General features: G+C 39.5%; 1 protein-coding gene across 1 annotated transcript in view; it reads right to left on the reverse strand.

The window, feature by feature from the left end:
* The window catches only part of UBR1 (ubiquitin protein ligase E3 component n-recognin 1), a 155920-nt gene that overhangs the window by 30898 nt on the left and 100600 nt on the right, over nucleotides 1–24422 (reverse strand). The window contains exons 34-40 of the mRNA XM_024232699.3: nucleotides 22325–22422; nucleotides 14175–14265; nucleotides 12977–13125; nucleotides 9062–9117; nucleotides 8072–8168; nucleotides 2017–2084; nucleotides 854–1004 (exon numbers count right to left, since the gene is read on the reverse strand). Of these exons, the coding sequence (XP_024088467.2) occupies nucleotides 854–1004; nucleotides 2017–2084; nucleotides 8072–8168; nucleotides 9062–9117; nucleotides 12977–13125; nucleotides 14175–14265; nucleotides 22325–22422 (710 nt within the window). The remainder of the gene's footprint in view (nucleotides 1–853; nucleotides 1005–2016; nucleotides 2085–8071; nucleotides 8169–9061; nucleotides 9118–12976; nucleotides 13126–14174; nucleotides 14266–22324; nucleotides 22423–24422) is intronic.

A 24422-nucleotide genomic window follows, 5' to 3' on the forward strand; every position in this document is an offset into this window, starting at 1 on the left:
CAGCATGCCCAGCTAATTAAAAAAATTTTTGTTTGTAGAGATGGGGTCTCACCATCTTGCGCAGGCTGTTCTCGAACTCCTGAGCTTAAGGGATCCTCCTGCCTTGGCCTCCCAAAGTACTGGGATTATAAGCATGAACCACTGCACCCAGCCCCCAGACTCTGCTTCCTATTAAAAACCAGACTCCAAAAGAACAACTGTACCATCATTCCATAATGTTGTATTACTAATGTATCTTCAAATGAACATTAATTCAAAAGACATTTAATGAGTGTTTACTGGGTTTAACAAGTGTTACCAGATACTCGCAGCTTTAGAGGGAAGATGTTGAAATTTCATTGTTTCCTATCACCAAGAAATTACACTGAGGACAAAGGAGCAGAGAGAGAGAGGAGAAACAAGGAAAGGAGCAGAACAACAGTAAGATATAACCACAAATAACTATGAAACAAGATACTAATGATAAATGCTACAAGGGGAAGAAAGTACTATCATTCTAGCTGAAGGAATTAAGAATGGTTTTAGGGACCTCCTTATCAAAAGGTTGAAAAAACTCATGTAGGGACAGACCTTGAGGATGGGGAATTTGAAAAAGAGGGAGAAGCAGGTCCAAGTGGTCTCCCTGCATATCTGTAGAGCACTTGATAATTAGGTAGTTTCACCTAATTATCTTTTTCACAGCTTATTCTACCTTTCCTTGCTTAAATAGTATCCATTAAAAAACAGATAATCATTCAACAAAAAACATAACACAGAACCGAGAAATACATTATATAATCACAAGCATAATTAATTTTGCCAGTAAAGCATGGCAAAATGTTATTCACAGTCAACACCCAGATGAAAACCTTACCTGTGTCTACTGTAAGTAGTATCTGAAGCATGTGTGCCATGGTGATCAAATGGAAGAGATAAAGGTGGTTATAGGAAGAACTAACTGAAGAAGGCTGCAGATCAACAGGGTCATCCCAATACAAGGATGGGAATGCTAACACAGCAGCCACCTATGAGAGAAAAATGGACATCAACATGGCTAATGATAAAAGACTAACATAAATTAATGTCATAACTAAATGTGAAGGGCACCAGATGCTACACAGTGTTTGTGTGTGTGTTTTTAAATAAACACCATATTTTTCTTATTTATTCAATAGAATATCTTAGAATATAATGTACCATAAATGGAGGACGATGATCACCACCAAATAGGTTATCCCTTTGCTGTGTCTATTTATTGTAGGTGTAGGTAGTGGTTCTGAACTCTGGCTCAAAGATTCAACATTACAGGAGTTCTTAAAACAATACTGACACAGAGGCAATACTGACCCTAGTCTGACCAAATGAGAATCTCTTGGGGTAGGGCCTAGTTAATAGCATTCTTTTCAAAGCTCCCCAGGCGATTCCAAAAGACAGTCAGGGTTGATGACCACTGGGTAGAGGCCTAGATAATGAGGGATGAGGATGCTGGCTAACCCTGCATCCATAAACTCCATGCTCCCAATCTCAATACTGCTTTCTCTACAGAACTTGGTTTGAAGGAATGAGATCATCACAGGAATGGAAAATCTCTATAAAAAACTAAGGGCAGTTACCATCCATCCATAGGTGTTTTGAGGAAGCCTAGATACACCCATGGTCTGGTCCTCATCACCAAATAATTAACGATTTAAAGAGAGCTCACACAGTCACTGACTGTATATCATATATACAACTTAAGAAAAAGGCCAGAAGGGGAGCATAATATGAATTAGAAAAGGCTTGCCTGTATAGACACCCACTAATGTAATCAACCAGGACAAGACCTATTACAAATTGAAGTGCTTTTTTTTTTTCTTTAATGATTTTGACGGTCTCCATCAAATCTGTACCTATTTGTAAACAATGGACAGGAGAGACCAAACTTTATAGATTAAACACAAATAATTTATAATCTTGAACAAAGGGCATGAATTTGAATGAGGAAAATACAAGAAATTATCAACATGAGTGACTTAAACAAAATTACTGAACACTTACCAAAACATGAAACAGATCTATAGACAGAAGGCATGGTGTATCTTCTGATTTTAGGTTAGGAAGAACAACTAAAACAAACAAAGAGTTAATGTAATTCAGTCAGTAAGATAGCAGTGCAGTTAAATAAAATGCAAGCTAAAAACACCTAACCAAACATATAACAGGGTTATAAAATACGGAAACTAATACATCACACCTTTGAGATATGAAAACCATAATGAGAGACAAACTGAACTGAGAAAAGGCTGCTAGAAAGCCTTGGACACAGTTTAAGGGTTAAAAGGTAAAATCTAGGTGGAAATGGCACGTGAATTATGACAACTGAAATATAGAGATTGTTAAAGAAACATTTGTTGAATGAATGAGAAGAGTTACTTTTATACAATGTTCCCTCTATCACTTGTTTTCTGACTTCCATTTCTAAACGTTCTGTGATACATAATATGTGAACAAAATTGGGGTTGTGGAGTGGGAAGAACATGCAAAACACAGTAGGTGAAATGAGGATGGAGAAAATCATCCTGAACAAAATTAGATAATGGTTTATATAGATTGGTCATCTGGAGGAAATGCAAACGGCTCAAAAGCTACTTAATCTTTCTAATCTGGTCCGTGCCTAAGGAAAAGCTGTAATTCCAAAAGTGAGAGCAAGAGCGGCAAAGAAGTGAAAATAAGTCAGGACAACAGGAATGGTTTTCTTTATATAAAAATCAGGGAATTATTGTAGGTCTAGGTATTGGTTCTGAACTCTGGCTCAGAAGATTCAACATCACATAAATAAAGCTGTTATTTTTAAAAATGAGGGAGAAGACTCTTTTCAGACTAGGTAAATTTCTTTTCTTTTCTTTTCTTTTTTTTTTTTAGACGGAGTCTTGCTCTCTCACCCAGGCAGTAGTGCAGTGGTATCATGTTGGCTCACTGCAACCTCCGCCTCCCAGGTTCAAGTGACTCTTGTGTCTCAGCCTCCCGAGTAGCTGGGATTGCAGGCACGCGCCACCATGCCCGGTTTTTTTTTTTTTTTTTTTTTCGAGATGGAGTCTCGCTTTACTGCCAGGCTGGAGTGCAGTGGTACAATCTTGGCTCACTGTAATCTCCGCCTCCCGGGTTCAAGCGATCCTCTTGCCTCAGCCTCCCGAGTAGCTGGGACCACAGGCGCATGCCACCACGCCTAGCTAATTTTTTGTATTTTTAGTAGAGACGGGGTTTCACCATGTTGGCCAGGATGGTCTCGATCTCTTGACCTTGTGATCCGCCTGCCTTGGCCTCCCAAAATGCTGGGATTACAGGCATGAGCCACCGTGCCCGACCAATTTTTTCTTTTTTTTTTTTTTTTCAGTAGAGATGGGGTTTCACAATGTTGACCAGGCTCGAACTTCTGACCTCAGGTGATCTGCCTGCCTCGGCCTCCCAAAGTGCTGGGATTACAGGCATGAGTCACCATGCCTGGCCATGTAACTAGATCAATTTCTTAACCTCAAATCCTGAGATTCTAAACAAAAAGCATAAAGGTTAAGATCAGGGGCTTTGAAGTCAGACTAAAATGGCTTCCAGTATTGGATGTGACTATTGGTCATAGGCAAGTGACAGGCGACTTAACTTCTCTAAGTTTACATGCAGTATATACAAGTTTGTTGGGAGGTTCATTAACATATTAATTTATTGTTTATGTATTTTATTTTGAGATGGAGTCTCACTCTGTCCCCCAGGCTGGAGCACAGTGGCGCAATCTTGGCTCACTACAACCTCTGCCTCCTCGGTTCAAGCAATCCTCCTGCCTCAGCTCCCAAGTAGCTGAAATTACAGGCACCTGCCACAATGCCCAGCTAATTTTTTTATTTTTTATTTTTAGTAGAGATGGGGTTTTGCCACGTTGGCCAGGCTGGTCTTGAACTCTTGGCCTCAAGAGGTCCACCTGCCTCGGCTTCTCAAAGTGCTGGGATTACAGGTGTGAGCCACCACTCCAGGTCAACATATGAATTTAAAGCACTTATCCAAGCTTGGCATATGTAACCACTCAATAAATGTTATTAATATTGGCTATATAAAACAAACTAAAGTGAACATAGGGCTCTGACATTAACTAGCTATGTGACTTCGACAAGTCATTTGCTGTTTCTAGGTCCCATTTCCTCAAATTATCTTTTAGTAATACTTCTGATATTTCAGTTAACATGTCTATGATACTACCTATCTTATTTTTTTCTCAATGTTACAGCTTACTCAAAATATTTAAATAATTCCTGATCCCTCGTCCTAATTTCCATCATCTTTTCAGCCAAAAGAATACTCTTTGTGTCATCAAATTTTTCTTACAGGCAGTTTAAAATGATTTTTCTTTTCCTGATTGCTAAAAATACTTAAAATTCTTTTGAAATCGAAAGTCAATTTTGGTATGCATATTTTCACCTTAACTATGGGTTAAGCCAACCCTTTATGCACAATTAAACACCTCAGCAAAGTTTACATGATATAGTGGGAAAATCATGGGCTTTATGGTCAGGCCTAGGTGTAAATATTAGTTTTGCTTCTTATTGGTTTTATTACCATGGGCAAGTCATACAACTTCCCTGTGCCTCAGTTTTCTTGTAAATCGGGAGAATAATTTCCTTGAAGGATGGTGACTAGAAATTAGATTTTACTTAAAAATTCTAGTACAAGGCATAGCACATGGCAGTGAGCATTGTATGTCCTATCTATCCATTCATCCATCCATCCATCCATCCATCCATCCATCCATCCATCCATCCATCCATCCATTTAGAGACAAAGTCTCTCTCTGTTGCCCAGGCTGGAGTGCAGTAGTATGATCATGGCTTACTGCAGCCTTGACCTCCTGGGTGCAAGTGATACTCCCGACTCAGCCTCCCGAGTAGCCAGTACTACAGGTGTGCACCACCACACCCGGCTAAGTTTTTTGTGGAGACGGGGTTTCACCATGTTGCCCAGGCTGGTCTCAAACTCCTGAGCTCAAGTGATCTGCTCACCTTGGCTTCCTAAAGTTCTGGGATTACAGGTGTAAGCCATTGCACCCAGCCTGTCCTATTGCTGCTGCAGAAATCAACATATTAAAACAATACTCATCACTTTACATAGAAAATAGCTCCTATTCTGGACTTCCTTATTTCTCTCAATTTTTCTGCTATTCATTTTAGTTCAAAATCTTGCCCCTGACCCAGCCCACCCCAATGTCTTCCCTAATTCCTGCTATCACATTCAGATGCATATGTTACCTCTAATTTTTCCCTCCTTCAATCCAACCTATTCAATATCAAATTAAGCTCAGAATGCTATTGTCCACAACGTTTCAAAAAATTCCGATTACCTAAAGAATAAAGTTCAAACTTATGGCTGGGGCATTTAAGCCACTGTAATTTTATCAAAAAAAAACTTCGTGCTTCTCTAACTATAGATGCCACTACTCCTATCAAACCTATCTACTTGAACACATCACATACTTTCCTACCTCCTCTATCTTTGCTCAAATGTGCCCTGTGTCTTTTGGAATGCAGCTTCTGCTCCTCTCAATTTATCTATTATGTGTACTCCCTTCAAGGCTCAATTCAAATCCTACCCTGTTAGAGGAGATAACAGCAGAGTCCCAAAGCGATTTCTTCCTTGTCTCAATTTTTTTTTTTCTTTTTTGAGATGGAGTCTCGCTCTGTCGCACAGGTTGGAGTGCAGTGTGGCGATCTCAGCTCACTGCAAGCTCCGCCTCCTGGGTTCACACCATTCTCCTGCCTCAGCCTCCCGAGTAGCTGGGACTACAGGCACCCGCCACCACGCCTGGCTAATTTTTTGTATTTTTTAGTAGAGACAGGGTTTCACCATGTTAGCCAGGATGGTCTCGATCTCCTGACCTCGTGATCCGCCACACCCAGTCACTTGTCTCAATTTTTGAAGCATGTATTAGTGAAGCACATATCTGGCATTTGGCTATTTTATGTTTGTTTTTATAGAGGTTCTGCTTCTTTAATTCAATCATAAGCATTAAAATGGCAAGGAACATATCTGATAGCCCTAACATTTTACAAATAAAAATGCTCCTCTAATAAATGTTCATATGAAAACTTTCATATATAGGCATAAAGCTACACTACATAAATTCCTCCAGTATTGCTAATTAGAGATTATACACCATCATTTTAGTCTCTACCATCTGTGATAATGTTAGTCTCCTTGTTTGGTGCTTTTTTTGAGACAAGGTCTCACTATACTGCCTACACTGGTGTCAAACTCCTGGGCTTAAGGGATCCTCCCCCTCAGGCTCCTGAGAAGCTGGGATTATAAGTGTGTGCCACTATGCTGGGAAACAAGCTGTTTTAAACATTGTAAATCCCATAATGTGTAACAAGTGCAAAAGCAGTGAAACTATTTGTTAGAATTAGTAAATATCTAAATTATGACTGAAATGAAAAATATACCAAAAAATTAAAAAACAAAAACAAAATAGTGATATGCAAATAGGATAAACTGTTCAACAGAAAGAGGTCCTAAAAACAAAGACAGGCACATGTGACATATGGAAGGTTCTGGGCCTGTGCAACTGACCAAGAAGGGAAAAAAGTAAGTGAAAGAAGGGAAAACTTTTAAGTGTGTTACTAGGGGAACAGCATCAACATTAGATTTCTATTAGCATGAAGCCAATTCAGGAGACACCTGGAAGTTAATTTGAAAATATAAAAGCTAAGCATGGCAGAAGTTCTAACAAAACTTGGATGGTAGCTTTGGGAGGAGTTGTGGAATCTCCACATCAACAGGATGAGCAGAAAGCTGCTCAGGAAGAGCTCCCTAAGAAGCTTGTGGGGATTGACAAGGAAAAATACTATTGGCTTCAATAGATTTTCAAGGTAAAGAAGTAGGTCTATTTTGCTGAAAAAAAAAAATGTCTGCTAGTAGTTCAGCTACAAGAAAATTATGCCTGGATTTAAAGCTTAAAAAATCTGAATAACTCTTATTTGGTAGAAATATATCTGGGAAGTGCACGCTGAAACTACCCTACTCTTGACATTTGGGACTTATGAACAAACAGATTTACAAACAACTCTCTTTAAGGCTGGTCTGTTTGGGTGCAGAGGAGCTTATAGTAGACTTCAAATGCCCAGATGGAAATGCAGATAACCAAAAGGAAAGCAAAATCACTCTAATGCTATGTAATGACTTATCCTTCATTTTATTTCTATACTAATTGAGATCACCATATGAGCTCTTAGTAAATTTCTAACTTGTTAGAATCTGAGAAGATTAGCTGTTATAGCCAGCCTGTCAAAGAAATGGGCATGGAACTGAGTTCTGAGATTACTGAATATAGCATTTCCATTATTTCATAAGAATTTGACCCACAAACAAAATTAAACATATTTTAAAATGATCTATCCATATCATTGCTCCCTTTTCTAACTGGCTTGGGGATACATGGATGTTAGTGGTTGTAGACACTGGTTCAATAACCTAGGCAGGTAGAAGAAACATAAGTTGAAAATATTTGGAAAATACAGATTTTAAAAATAAGGTTATGAAGGCCAGGAATGGTGGCTCACACCTGTAATCCCAGCACTTTGGGAGGTGGAGGCAGGCGAATCACCAGAGGTCACGAATTCATGACCAGCCTGGCCAACATGGTGAAACCCCATCTCTGCTAAAAAAAAAAAAAAAAAAAAATTGGCTGGGCGTGGTTGTGGGCACCTGTAATTCCAGCTACTCAGAGGGCTGAGAAAGGAGAATCACTTGAACACGTGAGGTGGAGGTTGCAGTGAGCTGAGATCACGCCATTGCTCTCCAGCCTCAGCAACAAGAGCGAAACTCCCTCTCAATAATCATCATCATCATCATCATCATCATCATCATCATCATCATCATCATCATCACAAGTTTTACAGAGGCAGCTATGTGTTTATCTGTTTTTTGCATGGCTTCTGTAGGTGGTAAAATTTCATTAGTGAGTGCTCAAAATTAGTGCAGTGTGTGTTGTTTCCTAATGAAATACACTGCCAGAAATGCAATAGAAAAAGACATATAAATAATATAATACATAATAATAGTTCAGAGAAGACTCTACCTGATAGAAGACGAACGAGATGTTTCTGTATCAGGACCTGAGGACAGGTAATCCTCTGTGCAACTGCAAACTGCATTAATGCTTTCAGACCATTATGCTAGATTGTAAGAGAGAAGGAAGATAAAAAGATGAGGAAAGATGAGAGACCTAAGTCATCCACTTAAGAGTTGGTAAAAACCAACTCTAGTTTGTCGGAATTAGCTGTGCAGACTCATTATATACCTTATATCATTGCAAATAAATTACAATATTCTTAATACCTGTACAAGGTTTTATGGCCTTGCTAAATTTCTAACAGATTTTCTCATAAAAAAGTGGTATTAAAGCTATAATTATTTTAATTTTCATGTAAAAAGCATTTTCCCCAGAGCTGAGCACACTGTGGACCACAAAGTCTTCTAGTCTTCTGTGCCAGCTGTCAGAAAAATAAGAGGGAAATGGCAAGGAAGGAATGGCAACCTCAATTACCCCTTTTGTCTTCACAGGGCTACTCTGCATATTTCTTTAGTACTGTTTTCCAGGGATCACTGTGTTAAGAGGTTTAGGCCCGGGGCAGGAGTAGAGTCCTACAGTAGTGTCAGTATCTGCCCATCAAGGAGTCATGTCTTAATTTTATTTTTGAATTCAGTATGATGATTCATCCAGAGCTAAGCCAGCATTAATACTCAATGTTATATAATGGTATAAAATTAGTGAGAAGGAAAAATATAGGAAACACCTGGATTTTGAAGTGTAACAAAGGGAGAAAAAGTAATCATCACATGAAATCTCTGTATGAATTACACTTAACCTCTGAGATTGAGTAAGCTCTGTAAAGTGCACATGCTATTCAGTTTCCTATAAGACTGATGCAGCTCCTTTTTTCCCCACTATAGAATTCTGCTAATTTTTACAGAAAAGGAGTAAAGATTTTTTTTTTTTTAATAATAAACTGTGGGGAGGAAAAAAGGCATGCCATGAGTTACATGTACCTTGTTGGAATATACATACCTGCCTATTTTGAAGTGCTCCAAACAGAGGTTTTCCTTCATCTCCCAATAGATTTTCTCAAAGAATAAAAAAAAAATAAAAATAATAAATCCTGAATAGTGCTATATATACTGTACTTTTTATCAAATGTTCTTTAATAATATTTTTGATGAGATGATTTGCATCTTTCCCCTTCAAAGTGTTGTGTTTTAAGTCTATGCCAAAATTTTCCAATTTTTGAGTGAGAGAATATTAGAGAATCAAATATATATCATTTACAAATTACTAGCATAAAAAATAAAGTCCCTGCAGCAATCTTATAAGAATGCTTGGGAAAAACAAAGCAGCCTGGATTGTTTCTTCTCATTTCAGCATCTTTTTTATGCAAAAAATTCTAAAATAAGTAATTTATATATATAATTATAACCTATTTTGCTTAAAAATAATATGTAAGGCAGATACAAATAACTTCATTGCTCTTTTGGGTACAATTTTTTTTTTTGAGACAGACTTTCGCTCTTGTTGCCCAAGCTGGAGTGCAATGGCGCAATTTCAGCTCACTGCAACCTCCGCCTTCCAGGCTCAAGCGATTCTCCTGCCTCAGCCTCCTCAGTAGCTGGGATTACAGGCGTGCACCACTATGCCGGCTAAGTTTTTGTATTTTTAGTAGAAACAGGGTTTCAGCATGTTAGCCAGGCTGGTCTCGCACTTCTGACCTTAGGTGATCCGCCCACCTCAGCCTTCCAAAGTGCTGGGATTACAGGCGTGAGCCACTGCGCCCAACCTTGGGTACAATTTTAAAAGAATTAGAAAAGATCAATAGGAAAAAAAGAAAATGAGACCGGGTGCAGTGGTTCATGCCTGTAATCCCTGGACTTTGAGTGGCTGAGGCAGGAGGACTGCTTGAGCTCAGAAGTTCAAGACCAGCCTGGACAACATGGTGAAACCCTGTCTCTACAAAAAATACAAAAATGAGCTGGGCGTGGTGGCGCATGCCTATGGTCCCAACTGCTCAGGAGGCTGAGGTGGGAGCATCACCTGAGCCTGAGCCTGGGGAGGCTAAGGCTGCAGTGAGCCATAACTGCGCCACTGCACTCCAGCCTGGACAACAAAGTGAGACTCTGTCTCAAAAAAAAAAGAGAGAAAGAAAAAGAGAAAATTAAAATACCAAAACCACAGATTTGTGTTTTGTTGTCCATGGTATTTATACCTAAATTACTCTTATTTTCACTGATCCTTAGCAGCAGATACGAGTGTGGAAGCATTTTTTTTCATCTTTGCATAAACAGTAATTCAAAGGACGCTTTGTTTTGATTCCTCAACTATTATCCTATGCCAATGCATTCTGTACATGTCTCTCCATCTCCACAGGGATTGAGATAAGTTAGTTGCTTATGTACTAAGAATAAAGTAGAGCATTATGCCTGCTTGACAGAAAAAGCACAATAGTGAACACAATATGATATTAATCAAATGGAATCCAATTACTAGATTATAGAACCACATATGAAAAGATTCAGCTCTATCAGCAGTGAATTTATCTCCTTTATAACAGACTATGCCCCCTTTTTAATGTTCAAGGTCTAAATATAAATTCTTGATTTCCTAATGCTTATCTTCCCCAAAATAGTAAAGTGTGAAATAGCTTCACTGAAAGTCTGAAGAGACTTATCATGTCATGACTCCAAAAGAATGCTTTACATTTCTTATCGATTTGTTCAGATTCTATTTTATATAAACCTCACCTTTCCTATAACCCATTTGATTGAATCATAGCAAATATAAACTGATGTATTATCCTATACCCATGATTTAAGTCTAACAGGTTTGGAAGTGACTTTTTCTTCCCCCCAAGCACATCCACCCACGGTGGCTTTATTCAGTCACGTCCCCACCCCCACAGCTCCCTCCACCAGGCAGAACAGGTGGGAGGCCACGCCACGGCAGCACCCGGGGACCATGCGCCAGCAAAGGGTCCTGGCCAGAGGGCACCAACCCCAGGAAGACAAGGTCCCCCCCCCGGAGCTTCCCTGGGCTGCCTCGGTCCCTGAGCCCACCCTGAGGATCTGTGCTTTGACTCTGACAGGGAGCAGCAGGAAGCCGCCAGCCCACTGCCCCCCTGGGTATCCTTGGAAGGCACATGGTGGAGTGGCGACCCCAGCTCCTAAGCGGCGCTTCCTCAGCTCCCATGACCCTGCATGGTGCTGGGCTCAGCCCAAGATGTCCAACCGCAGTCTGGCTCTGACAAGGATGGTCATGGCCTAGCCACAGGGGCGACTTTGCCCATCAGTCCCCCTGGGGCAGCAACTGGATCCCGGCAGGGGCAAAGCCGGGATGTGCCCTCTCTATGGGCTTAAGATCAATGTAGGCGGGGGCTCACTGGGCCAAGGCCAATGAACCCACTTGTAGGAGCCCTCTGAGGGCACCGGTAGGGGGTCTGCTCAGGGCAGGTGCCTGTGGCCTGGAACCCGCCTTTGCCAAGGCACTGAAAGTGACTCTTAAACTCTATTAAGAAACTAATGATAGTATGTAGGAAGGCTTTGGGAAAAAATGTGGCTTCAAGGCTGGGTGTGGTGGCTCACACCTGTAATCCCAGCACTTTGGGAGGCCGAGGTGGGAGGATCACGAGGTCAAGAGATCAAGACCATCCTGGCCAATATGGTGAAACCCCGTCTCTACTAAAAATACAAAAATTAGCCAGGCGTGGTGGCGCGCACCTGTAGTCCCAGCTACTCGGGAGCCTGAGGCAGGAGAATTGCTTGAATCCGGGAGGCGGAGGTTGCGGTGAGCCGAGATTGTGCCACTGCACTCCAGTCTGCCAACAGAGCGAGACTCCGTCTCAAAAAAAAAAAAAATTGGCTTCATGCTACTTAATTCAAATTATGAAATATAAGTGTCTTGTTACAAAAATATATTTAAATGAAGAAAATATAATGGACTCCATTAAAAACAATTACCAAAAATATATATATTGGAAAGGGAAATCAAAGCTGGCTTGGATAAAGACAGGGAAGAATCACCATTCTTAATTTTTTCCATGTAATATTGGACCTTGTCCCTATAACAAACAAATGCACTAACTTAAAAAATCTAAGTGATCCCTCACTGCTACATTTTTCTATGGGAAATTTTCAATATGGCAGAGAATTTGATAGTAGGCTTCTCTTTAGAGCTGGTTTCTGCCTGCTAATCTCTCTTAAACTGCCTCAGTCTTCCTTTCCCCTTTCTGTTAATTTTTAGGTGACTCTGGTTTCCCCTCACTTCTTCTCTCAAAGTATAAAAGAAAGAAAAATTACTGAACATTTCTGAGTTGATTCTTTTATTTTTTCCTTGAACCTCTATAACTTACATCATGCTGTTCCTTTAATATAGATACTAAAGGAATATACGTGTGTGTGTGTGTGTGAGAACACACACACACTTTTTAGAGACAGGGTCTCACTCTGTTGCCCAGGCTGGAGTGCAGTGGTGCAGCCATGGTTCACTGCAGCCTCAAACTCCTAGGCTCAAATGATCTTCCCACTTCAGCTTCCTGATTAGCTAGGATTACAGGTGCATACCACCATGCCTGGCTAATTTTTTGTAGACAGTCTTGCTATATTGCCCAGGCTGGTCTCAAACTCCTGCCCTCAAGTTATCCTCCCACCTCAGCCTCCCAAAGCTCAGCCTCCCAGGCATAATCCACCGTGCCCAGCTTTTTTAAAATATTTTTTTAACTTATGTTGCATATGGCCATAATCATAGTTAAAAAGAGATTAACATAAAAAAATTATCAGACCAAATGGCATGAGCCACACTAATACATTGAAATACTAATAGTCCTCATACAAGTCAAATTATTCTGGGCCATCAGTGAAAAAAAGAATTTAAGAATGAATGATCAAAGTTAATTCTGTCTCACTGAAACCTCCAAACCAGTTTTCTTATGAGCTTTACCAATTGCCTGGATAGTGAAAGCACAGGTGCTCCAGGTCAGCATGGGGACTCGAGGATCTGTTTCATCAGGAGGCACTTTCAATCCAATTCTATAAATTGTTGTGGCAAAGAGAATAACCATTTCCTTGATGCTATTTGAATATTTAATCCTATAAATAAAACAAGAAAATTTGTATGATTTAGTAAAAGGAGCTACTTAGTAAGAAGTCCAGTTAAGTCCTGAAGCAATAGAAACAATTTAACTGCTTTCAACATAAGTAAACTGCTCTTTGCCAAATTAGAGATTAGAGCCTCCAAAGATTTATTCAGTTGGAAAAAAATTGGAAGAGCAGAACTGTATTTTCTAAAGGTAGAGAAATAGCTCTTATAAAATGCTAATGACCTACATAACTTCACTTCCTGTAAAAGATGCAGCAAATGCTCACAGCTAGAAGGGGTTCAGGTTCTAATTAAAAACCAGACTGAACACAGAAGGAATAAAATTCCTAACAAGTTTTGGTGCTTGGAAAAGGAACCAAAGAAGTACTTTTGTGTTGATAGGTATGTGTATGTGTTTGTGTTGTGTGTATGTGTGATAATACCATGCACCTGGAGTGATAATTTCCAGTTTTCTGAACTTCCATTTGTAACAAGTATTTTCAGTAGCAATGGGATAGATAAACAAGGATCACAACTAGAAAAACTACCCTGGATACTCGGTATTAATGAAATAATAATATCTGATTTGGGTACATTACATCTCTCCAATAACCTAATGAGGCAGGATAGAAGGCCATTGCCTCAATTTTACATACACAAAAAACGAACTGCTGGTGGCACGGAGTGACCTGAGACTTTTCAGAAAGTCACAAAGCAAGTTAGATGTAATTTTAAATGAAGTCTCATAATTCTGGTCCTCTTATAGGACCAGACAGAATTGGCATTTTTGGTCCTCTTGTAGGGCCACAGAGAACTGGCATTTTTGTTGGTTAAAAATGGTTACTCAGAGGCATAGTTCACCTTAATATTTATTACTTTAATATCTCAAACCACTTCATTTTGTTAATACAAATAAACAAAACAAACAAGAGAAAGAAACAAGATAATGGGATAAACTATTTTACAAATAAAAAAGTAAGGAAAGATGGAAGCCTACGCTGTTTCCTACTCTTATTTTCACAATCATTTACAAAGTTCTCTTAACTATTTAGATACTTACGAAGACTGAACGCCAAAACTCAGGATGGACTGGAACTCCAAAGTAGAATCTCCCATTCCTTGATTAAACAAAACAGGAATTGGGTTTTCTCCTTATAAATTAAAAGGAAAAAGAAAGAAAAATCATGAATGAGTTTAGTCTGACATACAGTTTTCTAACATTTATTTATTTATTTTTGACAGTCTCACTCTGTCACCCATGCTGGAGTACAGTGGCATGATCATCTGTAGCTTCCATCTCTCAGGCTCCAGCGATCCTCCCAATCTCCGCCTCCCAAGTGACTACAGGCATGTGCCACCATGCCTGCCTAGTTTTTAAACAATTTTTTTGTGAAGATGGGGTCTTCCTTTGCTGGCCAGGCTGGTCTTGAACTCCTCAAGAGATCCTCCCACCTTGGCCTACCAAAGTGCTGGGATTACAGGCGTGAGCCACTGTGCCCAGGCTTTCTAGCTTTTTAATATTATACATGATCATTTTAGGAAACTTGGAATATGCTAATAAGCAATGAATAATTAACTGAAGTTTCGCCATCCAGATAACCACAGTTAACATTTGGGTGATATTCTTCTTTTCCCCACATAAATATTACATATATAGATTTTTTTTAAGAGGATGACATAATACTAGCCTGCATCTTGCCTTTGCACCTAATACATCATGAACATCTTTCTATATCAGTAACTCTCCCTCTATTTTGCCATTTTTAATGACTGCATAAATGTTCTCTTGATAAGGCAGCATATATTAGTGAATAAGAGTAAATGATCTGAAGCCAAGCTGCCTGGGTTTGAATCCTAGCTCTGCCACTTACTGTTACTGCAACCTTGTGTGAAAACTAAACCTCTCTGTAGCTCCATTTCCTTGTCAAATTCAAATGCTATTTCCCGACATGAAATGGGTTGTTTTTCTCTGGTAGCTTTCAAGATTTTTAATCTTTTTTTTTTTTTTTTCAAGAGATGAAGTCTCAGCTGGGCATGATGGCTCACACCTGTAATCCTAGCACTTTGGGAGGCCGCAGGGAGCGGATCAATTGAGGTCAGGAGTTCAAAACCAGCCTGGCCAACATGGTGAAACCTCATCTCTACTAAAAATACAAAAAAATTAGCCTGGCCTGGTGGCGGGCACCTGTAATCCCAGTTACTTGAGAGGCTGAGGCAGGAGAATCACTTGAACCCAGGAGGTGAAGTCTGCAGTGAGCCGAGATCGCACCACTGCACGCCAGCCTGGGCGACAGAGTGACACTCCATCTCAAAAAAAAAAAAAAAAAAAAAAGAAGATGAGGTCTCACTATGTTTTGCCGGTTGGCTTCAATTTCCTGGGCTCAAAGGATCCTCTCACCTCAGCCTCCCAAATAGCTGGGACTACAGACACGCACCATTGTGCCTGGCTTCTTTTTTTGTTTTCAGCAGTTTGCTTTATGATGTGTCTGAGTGTGGTTTTCTTATCTGCTTGAGATTTACTGAACTTTTTGAATCTGCAAATTTGTCTTTCACCAAATTTGGGAAATTCTCAACCAATTATTTCTTCAAATATTTTTTCTGCATTATTTTTCCCTTCCTTTTGGGACTTCAATGACACAAATGTCAGATTGAAAAAAAAAATTGTCCCATAGATCCCTAAGGTTATATTTTTTTTATTCCCCATCTCTTTTCTGTCTGTTCTCCAGACTAAATAATTTCCACTGATCTGATTTCACATTCATGGACACTTTACCTCATCTCCAGTCTAGTATATATATTTTTAAAACAACATAGCCTTGCTGTGTTGCCCAGGGTGGACTGCAGTGGCATGATTATAGCTCACTGTAACTTCAAACTCCTGGGCTCAAGTGATCCTCTCCTCAGCCTTCCAAGTACCTAAGACCATAGGCACGTACCACCAAACAGAGCTAATTTTTTTTATTATTATTTTTTATTTTTTTAGAGATGGGGTCTTATATTTCCCAGGCTGGCCTTGAATTCCTGGCCTCAAGTGATCTTCCTGCCTGAGCCTCCCACAGTGCTGTTATTATAGGCCTGAGCCACTGTGCTCAGCCTTCCAGTTTACTATTGAGCACATCCAGTTAATTTTTGTTTCATCCAGTATTTTTTCAATTCTATTATCTCCATACGGTTGGTTTTTTTAGTTCCTATTTTTCTGATAACTTCTATCTTTCAACTCTTTCAAGAGTGTTTACCTTCACCTTATGTTTCAAGGCTAACTAGCTGCTTTAAAACTCTTTGATAAGTTTAACATTTAAAACATCTCAGGACTGGCATTTGGTTGTTTTTCCCTTGAGAATTGGTCAGATTTTTCTGGTTCTTTGTATGTCAAGTAATTCTGGATATTATCTTGTATATTTGGAATATTACATTGGGAGGTTCTGGTCCTGTTAAAAACCTCTGGAAAAATGAACAGTTTTAAAGTGTTTTAGAAGGCAATAAATTCAGGTTCAACAAGTTCTGTCTCATCCTCTGTGGATGGTGATTCCAATGTTAGTTTTCAGAGCCTGTGCTGTGGTGTTTTGATCTGCCCAGCACATGTACTCCTCGGGGGGTTGGTCTGGGACTTGAGTGATGGTTTAAATGAAGCTTACTTCTCAAAACTTTGGCTATGCCTCTTTGAGCCTATTCTGCACATGTGCAGCTTGGAGGTGAGCCCAGGACTTGTGTGGACCTCAAAAATATAAGATTCCCCTTCTATAGTTCTCTCCTCTTGGGGATTTCCCACCCCAGCCCTCCCACTTTCTAGCTCCAAAGGGCCCTTCTCCCCAGTTTCTCTGGCCAGAATGACATGTTTCTCTCAGTTTTAGTCTCCCATGCTGTCAGTCAGATTTATGACTGCGGATGCCCTTGGCGTGAAGCCACGAGGCAAAGACAGAAAAAAATGATGAAGTTTAACCTTGTACTCTTTGGAACACAGGAGCCTCTTTTCCCAGTTCCTCACCAGAGAGACTGGTTTTCTCTTGAGATTATGGGCATCTGCGCGGCCACCATGGCTGTGCAGCTCTACGCCTGAGGCTGGCCTTGGGAGAAGGCCAGAGGAAAAATAAAATAAACACACTCCTTTTATATTCTGGCTATGAGGGGCTTTTTTTCCTGATCCTCTGACCAGAAAGAGGTGGCATTTCTCATGGAGTTCTGCTGTTCATGCTTGTTGTACAGTTCTAGGACTCAGCTGTTCTTGGGTGAAAGTTGGGAAATAAAGAAAGAAAAAGCCTCAGGAAACTCACTACCTGTAATGATAATTCTTACATTTTGACTTTAGTTCCCATCTGCCTGCTATTCTACTTTTCAGAGACTTCAGCTGTTGTGGTTTTTTGTATCCTGTGAAAGTATGAGGAATTAGATATTGGATTTTATGAAATGTCTTTTTTTTTTTTTTTTTTTTAAAAGACAGAGTCTTGCTGTATCACCCAGGCTAGAGTACAATGGTGCAATCTTGGCTCACTGCAACCTCCACCTCCCAGGTTCATGCCTCAGATTCTCCTGCCTCAACCATCCGAGTAGCTGGGATTACAGGCGCGGGCCACCACACCTGGGTAATTTTTGTATTTTTAGTAGAGACAGGGTTTCACCATGTTGGCCAGGCTGGTCTTGAACTCCTGGCCTCAAGAGATCTGCCTGCCTTGGCCTCCCAAAGTGCTGCGATTACAAGCGTGAGCCACTGCACCCAGCTTGAAATGTCTTTTAAAAAGTTACAATGACAAGCTAGGTGTTGGTGGCGGGCAACTGTCATCTCAGCTACTCAGGAGGCTGAGGCACAAGAATTGCTTACACCTGGGAGGCGGTGGTTGCAGTGAGCCAAAATCTCACCACTGCACTCCAGCCTGCGGGGCAGAGCGAGACTCCATCTCAAAAAAAAAAGGCTATAATGACCATATTAGTTTTCATCTTTAACCTATTCATTTAAGAAGTTTCCATCAAGGCACTGTTAGAATAAACCCAATCTGAGCATTGTCTCTTTTGGGCTATGAGCTGTCTCCTAAGTATGGTTTTGGCCATATTCCATGGATTTTGATCTGTGTTGTTCTCGTTAATTGCTAAATAGTCACTGATTTCTCCATCTCTCTCTAGCTTTTTCCTTGCATTCAGCAGTCATATGGAATAGTATTTTAAAATTCCTAATTTGTTAGTTTTTGAGCTCTCTTTTGTTAAGTATTATTTTATTGTATTGTGGACAGTGTAAGTATCCTACATAATTTCCCTTTTTGAAAACTATTGAGATTCTTACATGGCCTAATTTATTAACCAATCTGTTGTTAATAATCCATGGACATGCCAGGCACAATGGCTCACACCTATAATCCAAACACTTTGGGAAGCCATGGTGGGAGAATCACTTGAGGTCAGGAGTTCAAGATCAGCCTGGGCAACCCAGCAAGATGCTGTCTCAAAAAAAAAAAAAAAAAAAAAAAAAAATCCATGGGCATTTGATAAAAATATATTCTCCAATAGGAACAAACTTCTGTAGAACATATTACTAAATCAAGCTTAATTTTAAAAATTCTCTAAGTCCTTATTTATTAGGATGACTTGACCAGCCATAAAACTATCTCCCACTATCACTATGTTTTTGTTTAATTCTACTTATGTACCAAAACAACACGCATGAAAATAAATAGAAACTGAATTTATTATCTGTCTTTTCTCCTAACCTCCCCATATTTGTAGGCAATATAGATAAAATGCTTACACATTCTCTGCAATCCTTCCTTTACAATCTCTAGGCTGTTTCTTTCCCCTAAACAATTAGTCATTCAATAAGCATTCAAAGCAAACTTGTCAATGCTTACTATTAATACCACCACCTCTTACAATCTCATGGTAGGACCAGTGTAATTGATTCCTGATTAATCTTCTTGAGTTATCTCCTCACTCTTCCAATCTATCTGCGGCATCACTCTCACACTAAAAAGCTACCAGAATAAATGCTAGTCACTTGCTCAAAAATTTTTAATCATTCCATGATTTCTTTTTTAAAGTTCTTTATTTCAATAGTTTTTCCTTAGCTTATGTTCAGTATTTTCTTCCCTTAAAAATATAGGCTTCTAAGTAAATTAGTGAACATGTTTAAAAGATACTAATCACTCTTATGCTTCTTTAGATGGTCACAGAGGTCCTACAGCTAATAAAGTGATCTTTCTACTTAATGCCATGTTTGAGACCTCTAATTAAACATTTAGAGGCCAAAATAACAATAAAAAAACTGATTTAAGGCTGAATTTTTGAGACCTAAAAATGAGGATGTAAAACCAACATGTCAATCTACATTTTTTTTAAATAAAAAGAAACTAAATTCAGATATGTCAAAGTCATTTTAAATTACTATAAAAATTAAGAAGAATCTCTTGTACTGAATTGCTTCTCGGTGCTTAAAACAAGTAGCAAAGGCCAGGCACGGTGGCTCACGCCTGTAATCCCAGCACTTTGGGAGGCCGAGGCGGGCGGATCACAAGGTCAGGAGATCGAGACCATCCTGGCTAACACGGTAAAATCCTGTCTCTACTAAAAATACAAAAAAAAAAAAATTAGCCGGGCGCAGTGGCGGGCGCCTGTAGTCCCAGCTACTCGGGAGGTTGAGGCAGGAGAACGGCGTGAACCCGGGAGGTGGAGCTTGCAGTGAGCCGAGATCACGCCACTGCACCCCAGCCTGGGCGACAGAGTGAGACTCCGTCTCAAAAAAAAAAAAAAGAAAACAAGTAGCAAAGTAGTTAAGTACATGCCAAAAATCACTTCTTAGCAAATATAAGGTCTTTTGTTAGAAGAGTTTTCCACCTAACAGATTGTTATCTCATTAGCACCACTTGTGGTAAAGGTTTTGTTATAAAATGAAGGAGGAGGGGAAACACAGGATGTTGCCAGACTCATTCATTGCTGACTGTTGTCTTCCATCATTCTGTGTTTCTAAATGACCAAGTCCAAATTCTTACAAACCTCCACAACTGCCCCATATTCTCCACTATTCCCCACTGTGTACTCTCAACTAAGGTAGGCTAGGCTTTTTCAATGTCTCTGAAAATGCTACACTCACAGTTCCCTAAAAACATTTCTGTTTTCTACCTGGGTTCTCCTTTATCCCTACCACACATCCAAATTTTACACAAGGTCAAATCGAATCTCATTTTCTCCATGACATCTTCCCTTACTACATCAGCCCCTACTGATCAATTCCTTCTTAAAAATCCTATGAGTCCTAGTGTTTTATACTATAAAATCTGGCTGTTAATGCTATTTCCTCTTGTATCATTCTTAACTGCATAACATGCACACATATGAGGTCAACAAGGCAGGGAACATAAAACTTTGTATGGGCACACTGGCTCATGCCTGTAATCCTGGTACTCTGGGAGGCTGAGGTAGGAGGACTGCTTGAGTCCAGGAGTTTGAGACCAGTCTGGGCAACATAGCGAGACTTGTCTCTACAAAAAATTTAAAAATTAGCTGGGTGTGGTGGTGTAAGCCTGTGGTTCCAGCTACTTGGGAGGCTGAGGTGGGAGGATCACTTGTGCCCAGGAAGTTGAAGCTGCAGTGAGCTGTACTCCAGCCTGGGTGATGAGCGAGACCTGTCTAAACAAACAAACAAAAAAACAAAAAAACAGCAACCCCCTCCCGCCAACAAAACAAACAAAAAACCTTCGTAACTTAGACTATGGTGATGAGAAATAAAAACCATCACCCCTATTTCTTCCTCTGTAGCTTTTGTATACATCCTTCATTTTCCTTAAAAGTATGTAACTGAAAGGACATAATTAAAGCATAACAGAGGGTAAAATAATCAGGGAAAATGTGGATAAATACAGAAAGATATGAATTGTAGAAATAAGACATAAATATTTTGAGTAGAATACCTAGAAATATTCTTGAATATTTTCTAGGTATAGTTTTCATCAATTTTAGATCCAAAGAGGGGATGAGAAGATAATTTTTAAAATACTGGACTTTGCCTTCACCCTATTGATTTCACTGCCTAAACCAGGGGTCCTCAACCCCGGGGCCACGGACGAGTACAGTCTATGGCCTGTTGGGAACCTTGGGAATGGGCTGCACAGCAGGAGGTGAGCGGCAGGTGAGCAAAGCTGCATCAGAATTTACAGCCGCTTCCCATCACTCGCATTGTCGCGTGAGCTCCGCCTCCTGCCAGATCAGCAGCCACATTAGATTCTAATACGAGCGCAAACTCTACTATGAACTACCCATGTGAGGAATCTAGGTTGCCCACTCCTTATGAGAATCTAATGACTGACAATCTGTCACTGTCTCCCATTACCCCCAGATGGGACCATCTAGTCGCAGGAAAACAAGCTTAGGGCTCCCACTGATTCTACATTATGGTGAGTTATATAATTACTTCATTATATATTACAATGTAATAATAATAGAAATAAAATGCACAATAAATGTAATGCACTTGAATCATCCCAAAACCATCCCCCTCATCCGTGGAAAAGCTGTCTTCCACAAAACCGGTCCCTGGTGCCAAAAAAGTTGGGGACCATTGGCCTAAACAAAAGACAAGTTTTCCTCATTGTATTTTAAAAATTCCCATTTTATCCTTTTAAGCACGTCTCCATTAATAGCCATAGTTGTCTCACAACTGTAAAGAATATGTAAATAAGATGACAGTTTTAAAATGTTTTCGTTATTACAAACATTACTAACCACATATTAATAGTATTAGTAATAGTAATGGCTAACATGTAGCACTTACTGTGTACCATGGACTATTCTACTTTACATGTAATAACTCTGCTAATCCTTTAACCAATAAAATAGGTACTATTATAATATTATTATCCCTGATTTGCAAATAAGAAGTTGAGGCACACAGAGCTTAAGTAACTTGCCCAAGATCACATAATCAGTAAGTGGATCTTAGTGATTTAGATGAATCTTGGATCTAAGATTTAAATCTAAGCAGTCTGACTGCTTGGAATAATCAGATAGACAGACTTGATAGTATAATCACTGTCTGTATTTTCTCCTAGTATGAAAAATGATTAAATTTAATAAAGCAATTTAAGCCACTTATTCTTAGCTTCAAAAACTTCTATTTCCTGATATTCAAGAAATCTGTACTTGCAAACCATATTTTAGCACAATAATTATTTAAAAAAATAAAGATTCTGACACCATCTTCACATAGCTAATATAAAATAAATTTAAGCCAACCTTTAGCATGTCTTATATTATAACCTGATATTCTGGCCAGAACAGTCTGTATCCATCGTGCCAGGGTCAAAAGTTGAGCAAGAGCATCTGCATTCTCACTGAAAAATGATATTTAAAAATTATTACAACCATGGGTACAAAGTCAAGTGGAAAAGCTGAATTTCTATTATTTCCTTGGATAAATGGTCATATAAAAAAGTTAAGTTCCTCCAGATTAATTTCCTAGGTCACAGAAACATGTGTCTAAAAATGTACCTTTTTGGGAAGGAAATTTTAAACTTACAAGAAGTAAGTCACCACCCACATGCCAATCACCCACAGGTAGTAAATGTCAGTAAATAGAATCACCATTCTAGTTGCTCCAGTCAAAAACTAGGTGTTGTCATTGATTTCTCTGATTCCCTCACACCCCACATTCTAATCTATTAATTAACCTTGCAGGTTTTATCTTTCAAATATATCCCAAGTTCATCACTTCTTCCTACCTCTCATTACTACCCCCTAATCCAAGTCACGTCAGCCCTCACTTGGATTACTTAAATAGACTCCTAAGTGTTCTTCCTGCTTCTAATCTTGTGTTTCATTTAAGTATGAATTCATCATATAGCAGCTAGAAGAATTTTCTAAAAATGTAAATAGGATCATTAAGTTCTAATCTTTGCTCATAATCCCTTTTATGATCTGGTCTTTGCTTGCTCCATTCCATGTTGCCTTCTTGTTGTGACTCAGACATGATCATGGGGTTCCAAACTTGGAGCCTTTGCTTTTTTTTTTTTTTTTGAGATGGAGTCTCACTCTGTCGCCAGGCTAGAGTGCAGTAGCACGATCTTGGCTCACTGCAACCAACCTCTGCCTCCTGGGTTCAAGCGATTCTCCTGCCTCAGCCTCCCGAGTTGCTGGGATTACAGGTGCCTGCCACCACGCCCAGCTAATTTTTGTATTTTCAGTAGAGACAAGGTTTCACCATGCTGGCCAGGCTGGTCTCGATCTCTTGACCTCGTGATCCACCCGCCTCAGCCTCCCAAACTGCTGGGATTACAGGCATGAGCTACCACACCCAGCCGAGCCTTTGCTCTTGATATAGCCTGTGCTTAGAATTTTCTTCTCCCAGAGAAAAGCAGTCATTATTCCTCACTTTATTCAGGTCTCTGTTCAAATGTCACCATCTCAGAGAAGAGCTCCCTGACAACTCTGTCTATAAATAGCCTCATGCCCCAGTCTGTCTTCAGCCCTTTAACCTACTGCTTTAGGTTTCTCATAGTATTCCTCACTACTCAACATTTTTTTTTTTTTTTTTTTTTTTTATTGCCAGTCTCTCCTTCCTAAAATGGACATAAGGACAGGGACTTGAGACAGACTGTTATTAAGAACAAAGAAGGGCTGGGTGCAGTGGCTCAGGCCTGTAGTCCAGCACTTTGAGAGGCTGAGGTGAGTGGGTCGCTTAAGCCCAGGAGTTAGAGACCAGCCTGGGAAACATAGTGAAACCCCGTCTCTACAAAAAATACAAAAATTAGTGGGGTGTGGTGACACATGCCTGTGGTCCCAGCTACTTGGGAGGCTGAGGTGGAAGGATCATCTGAGCCCAAGAAGGTTGATGCTGCAATGAGCTAAGATCACACCACTGCACTCCAGCACACAGTGAGACCCTATCTTAAAAAAAAAAAAAAAAAAAAAAAAAAAAAGAACCAAGAAGGACCAGAAACAGTGTTATTAAAAACAAAATAGGAATCTTTTTATTGAAAGAATAGTCTTCAGCAAAGGTAAAATATACAATGAACTGTGCCAAAATTTACATATCTGGGCACAAATTTGACCTAAGAAGTTTTTTTTGTTCTCAAAAAATGGAAATGTACTATGACTGGTTATAACCAATTTTCTTTACAGATACCAGTTTATTAGTTTTAAATTTTATGGTAAGTTTATATTATAAATTTTTAATCAAAATCTTAGTTTTGACAGTTTTTATATGCTTTTATCTTTACTATCTTAGATTACATTCATGCTGATTTTCTAAAATCCAGAAAAGGCAAATATAATCAACTATATGGGTAAATCGAAGTATCTAATAAAACTGTTATGTATAATCATGTATTTCAGA

The sequence above is a fragment of the Pongo abelii genome, chromosome 16 (genome assembly GCF_028885655.2).
Source record: "Pongo abelii isolate AG06213 chromosome 16, NHGRI_mPonAbe1-v2.0_pri, whole genome shotgun sequence".
NCBI classification, from domain to species: Eukaryota; Metazoa; Chordata; class Mammalia; order Primates; family Hominidae; genus Pongo; species Pongo abelii.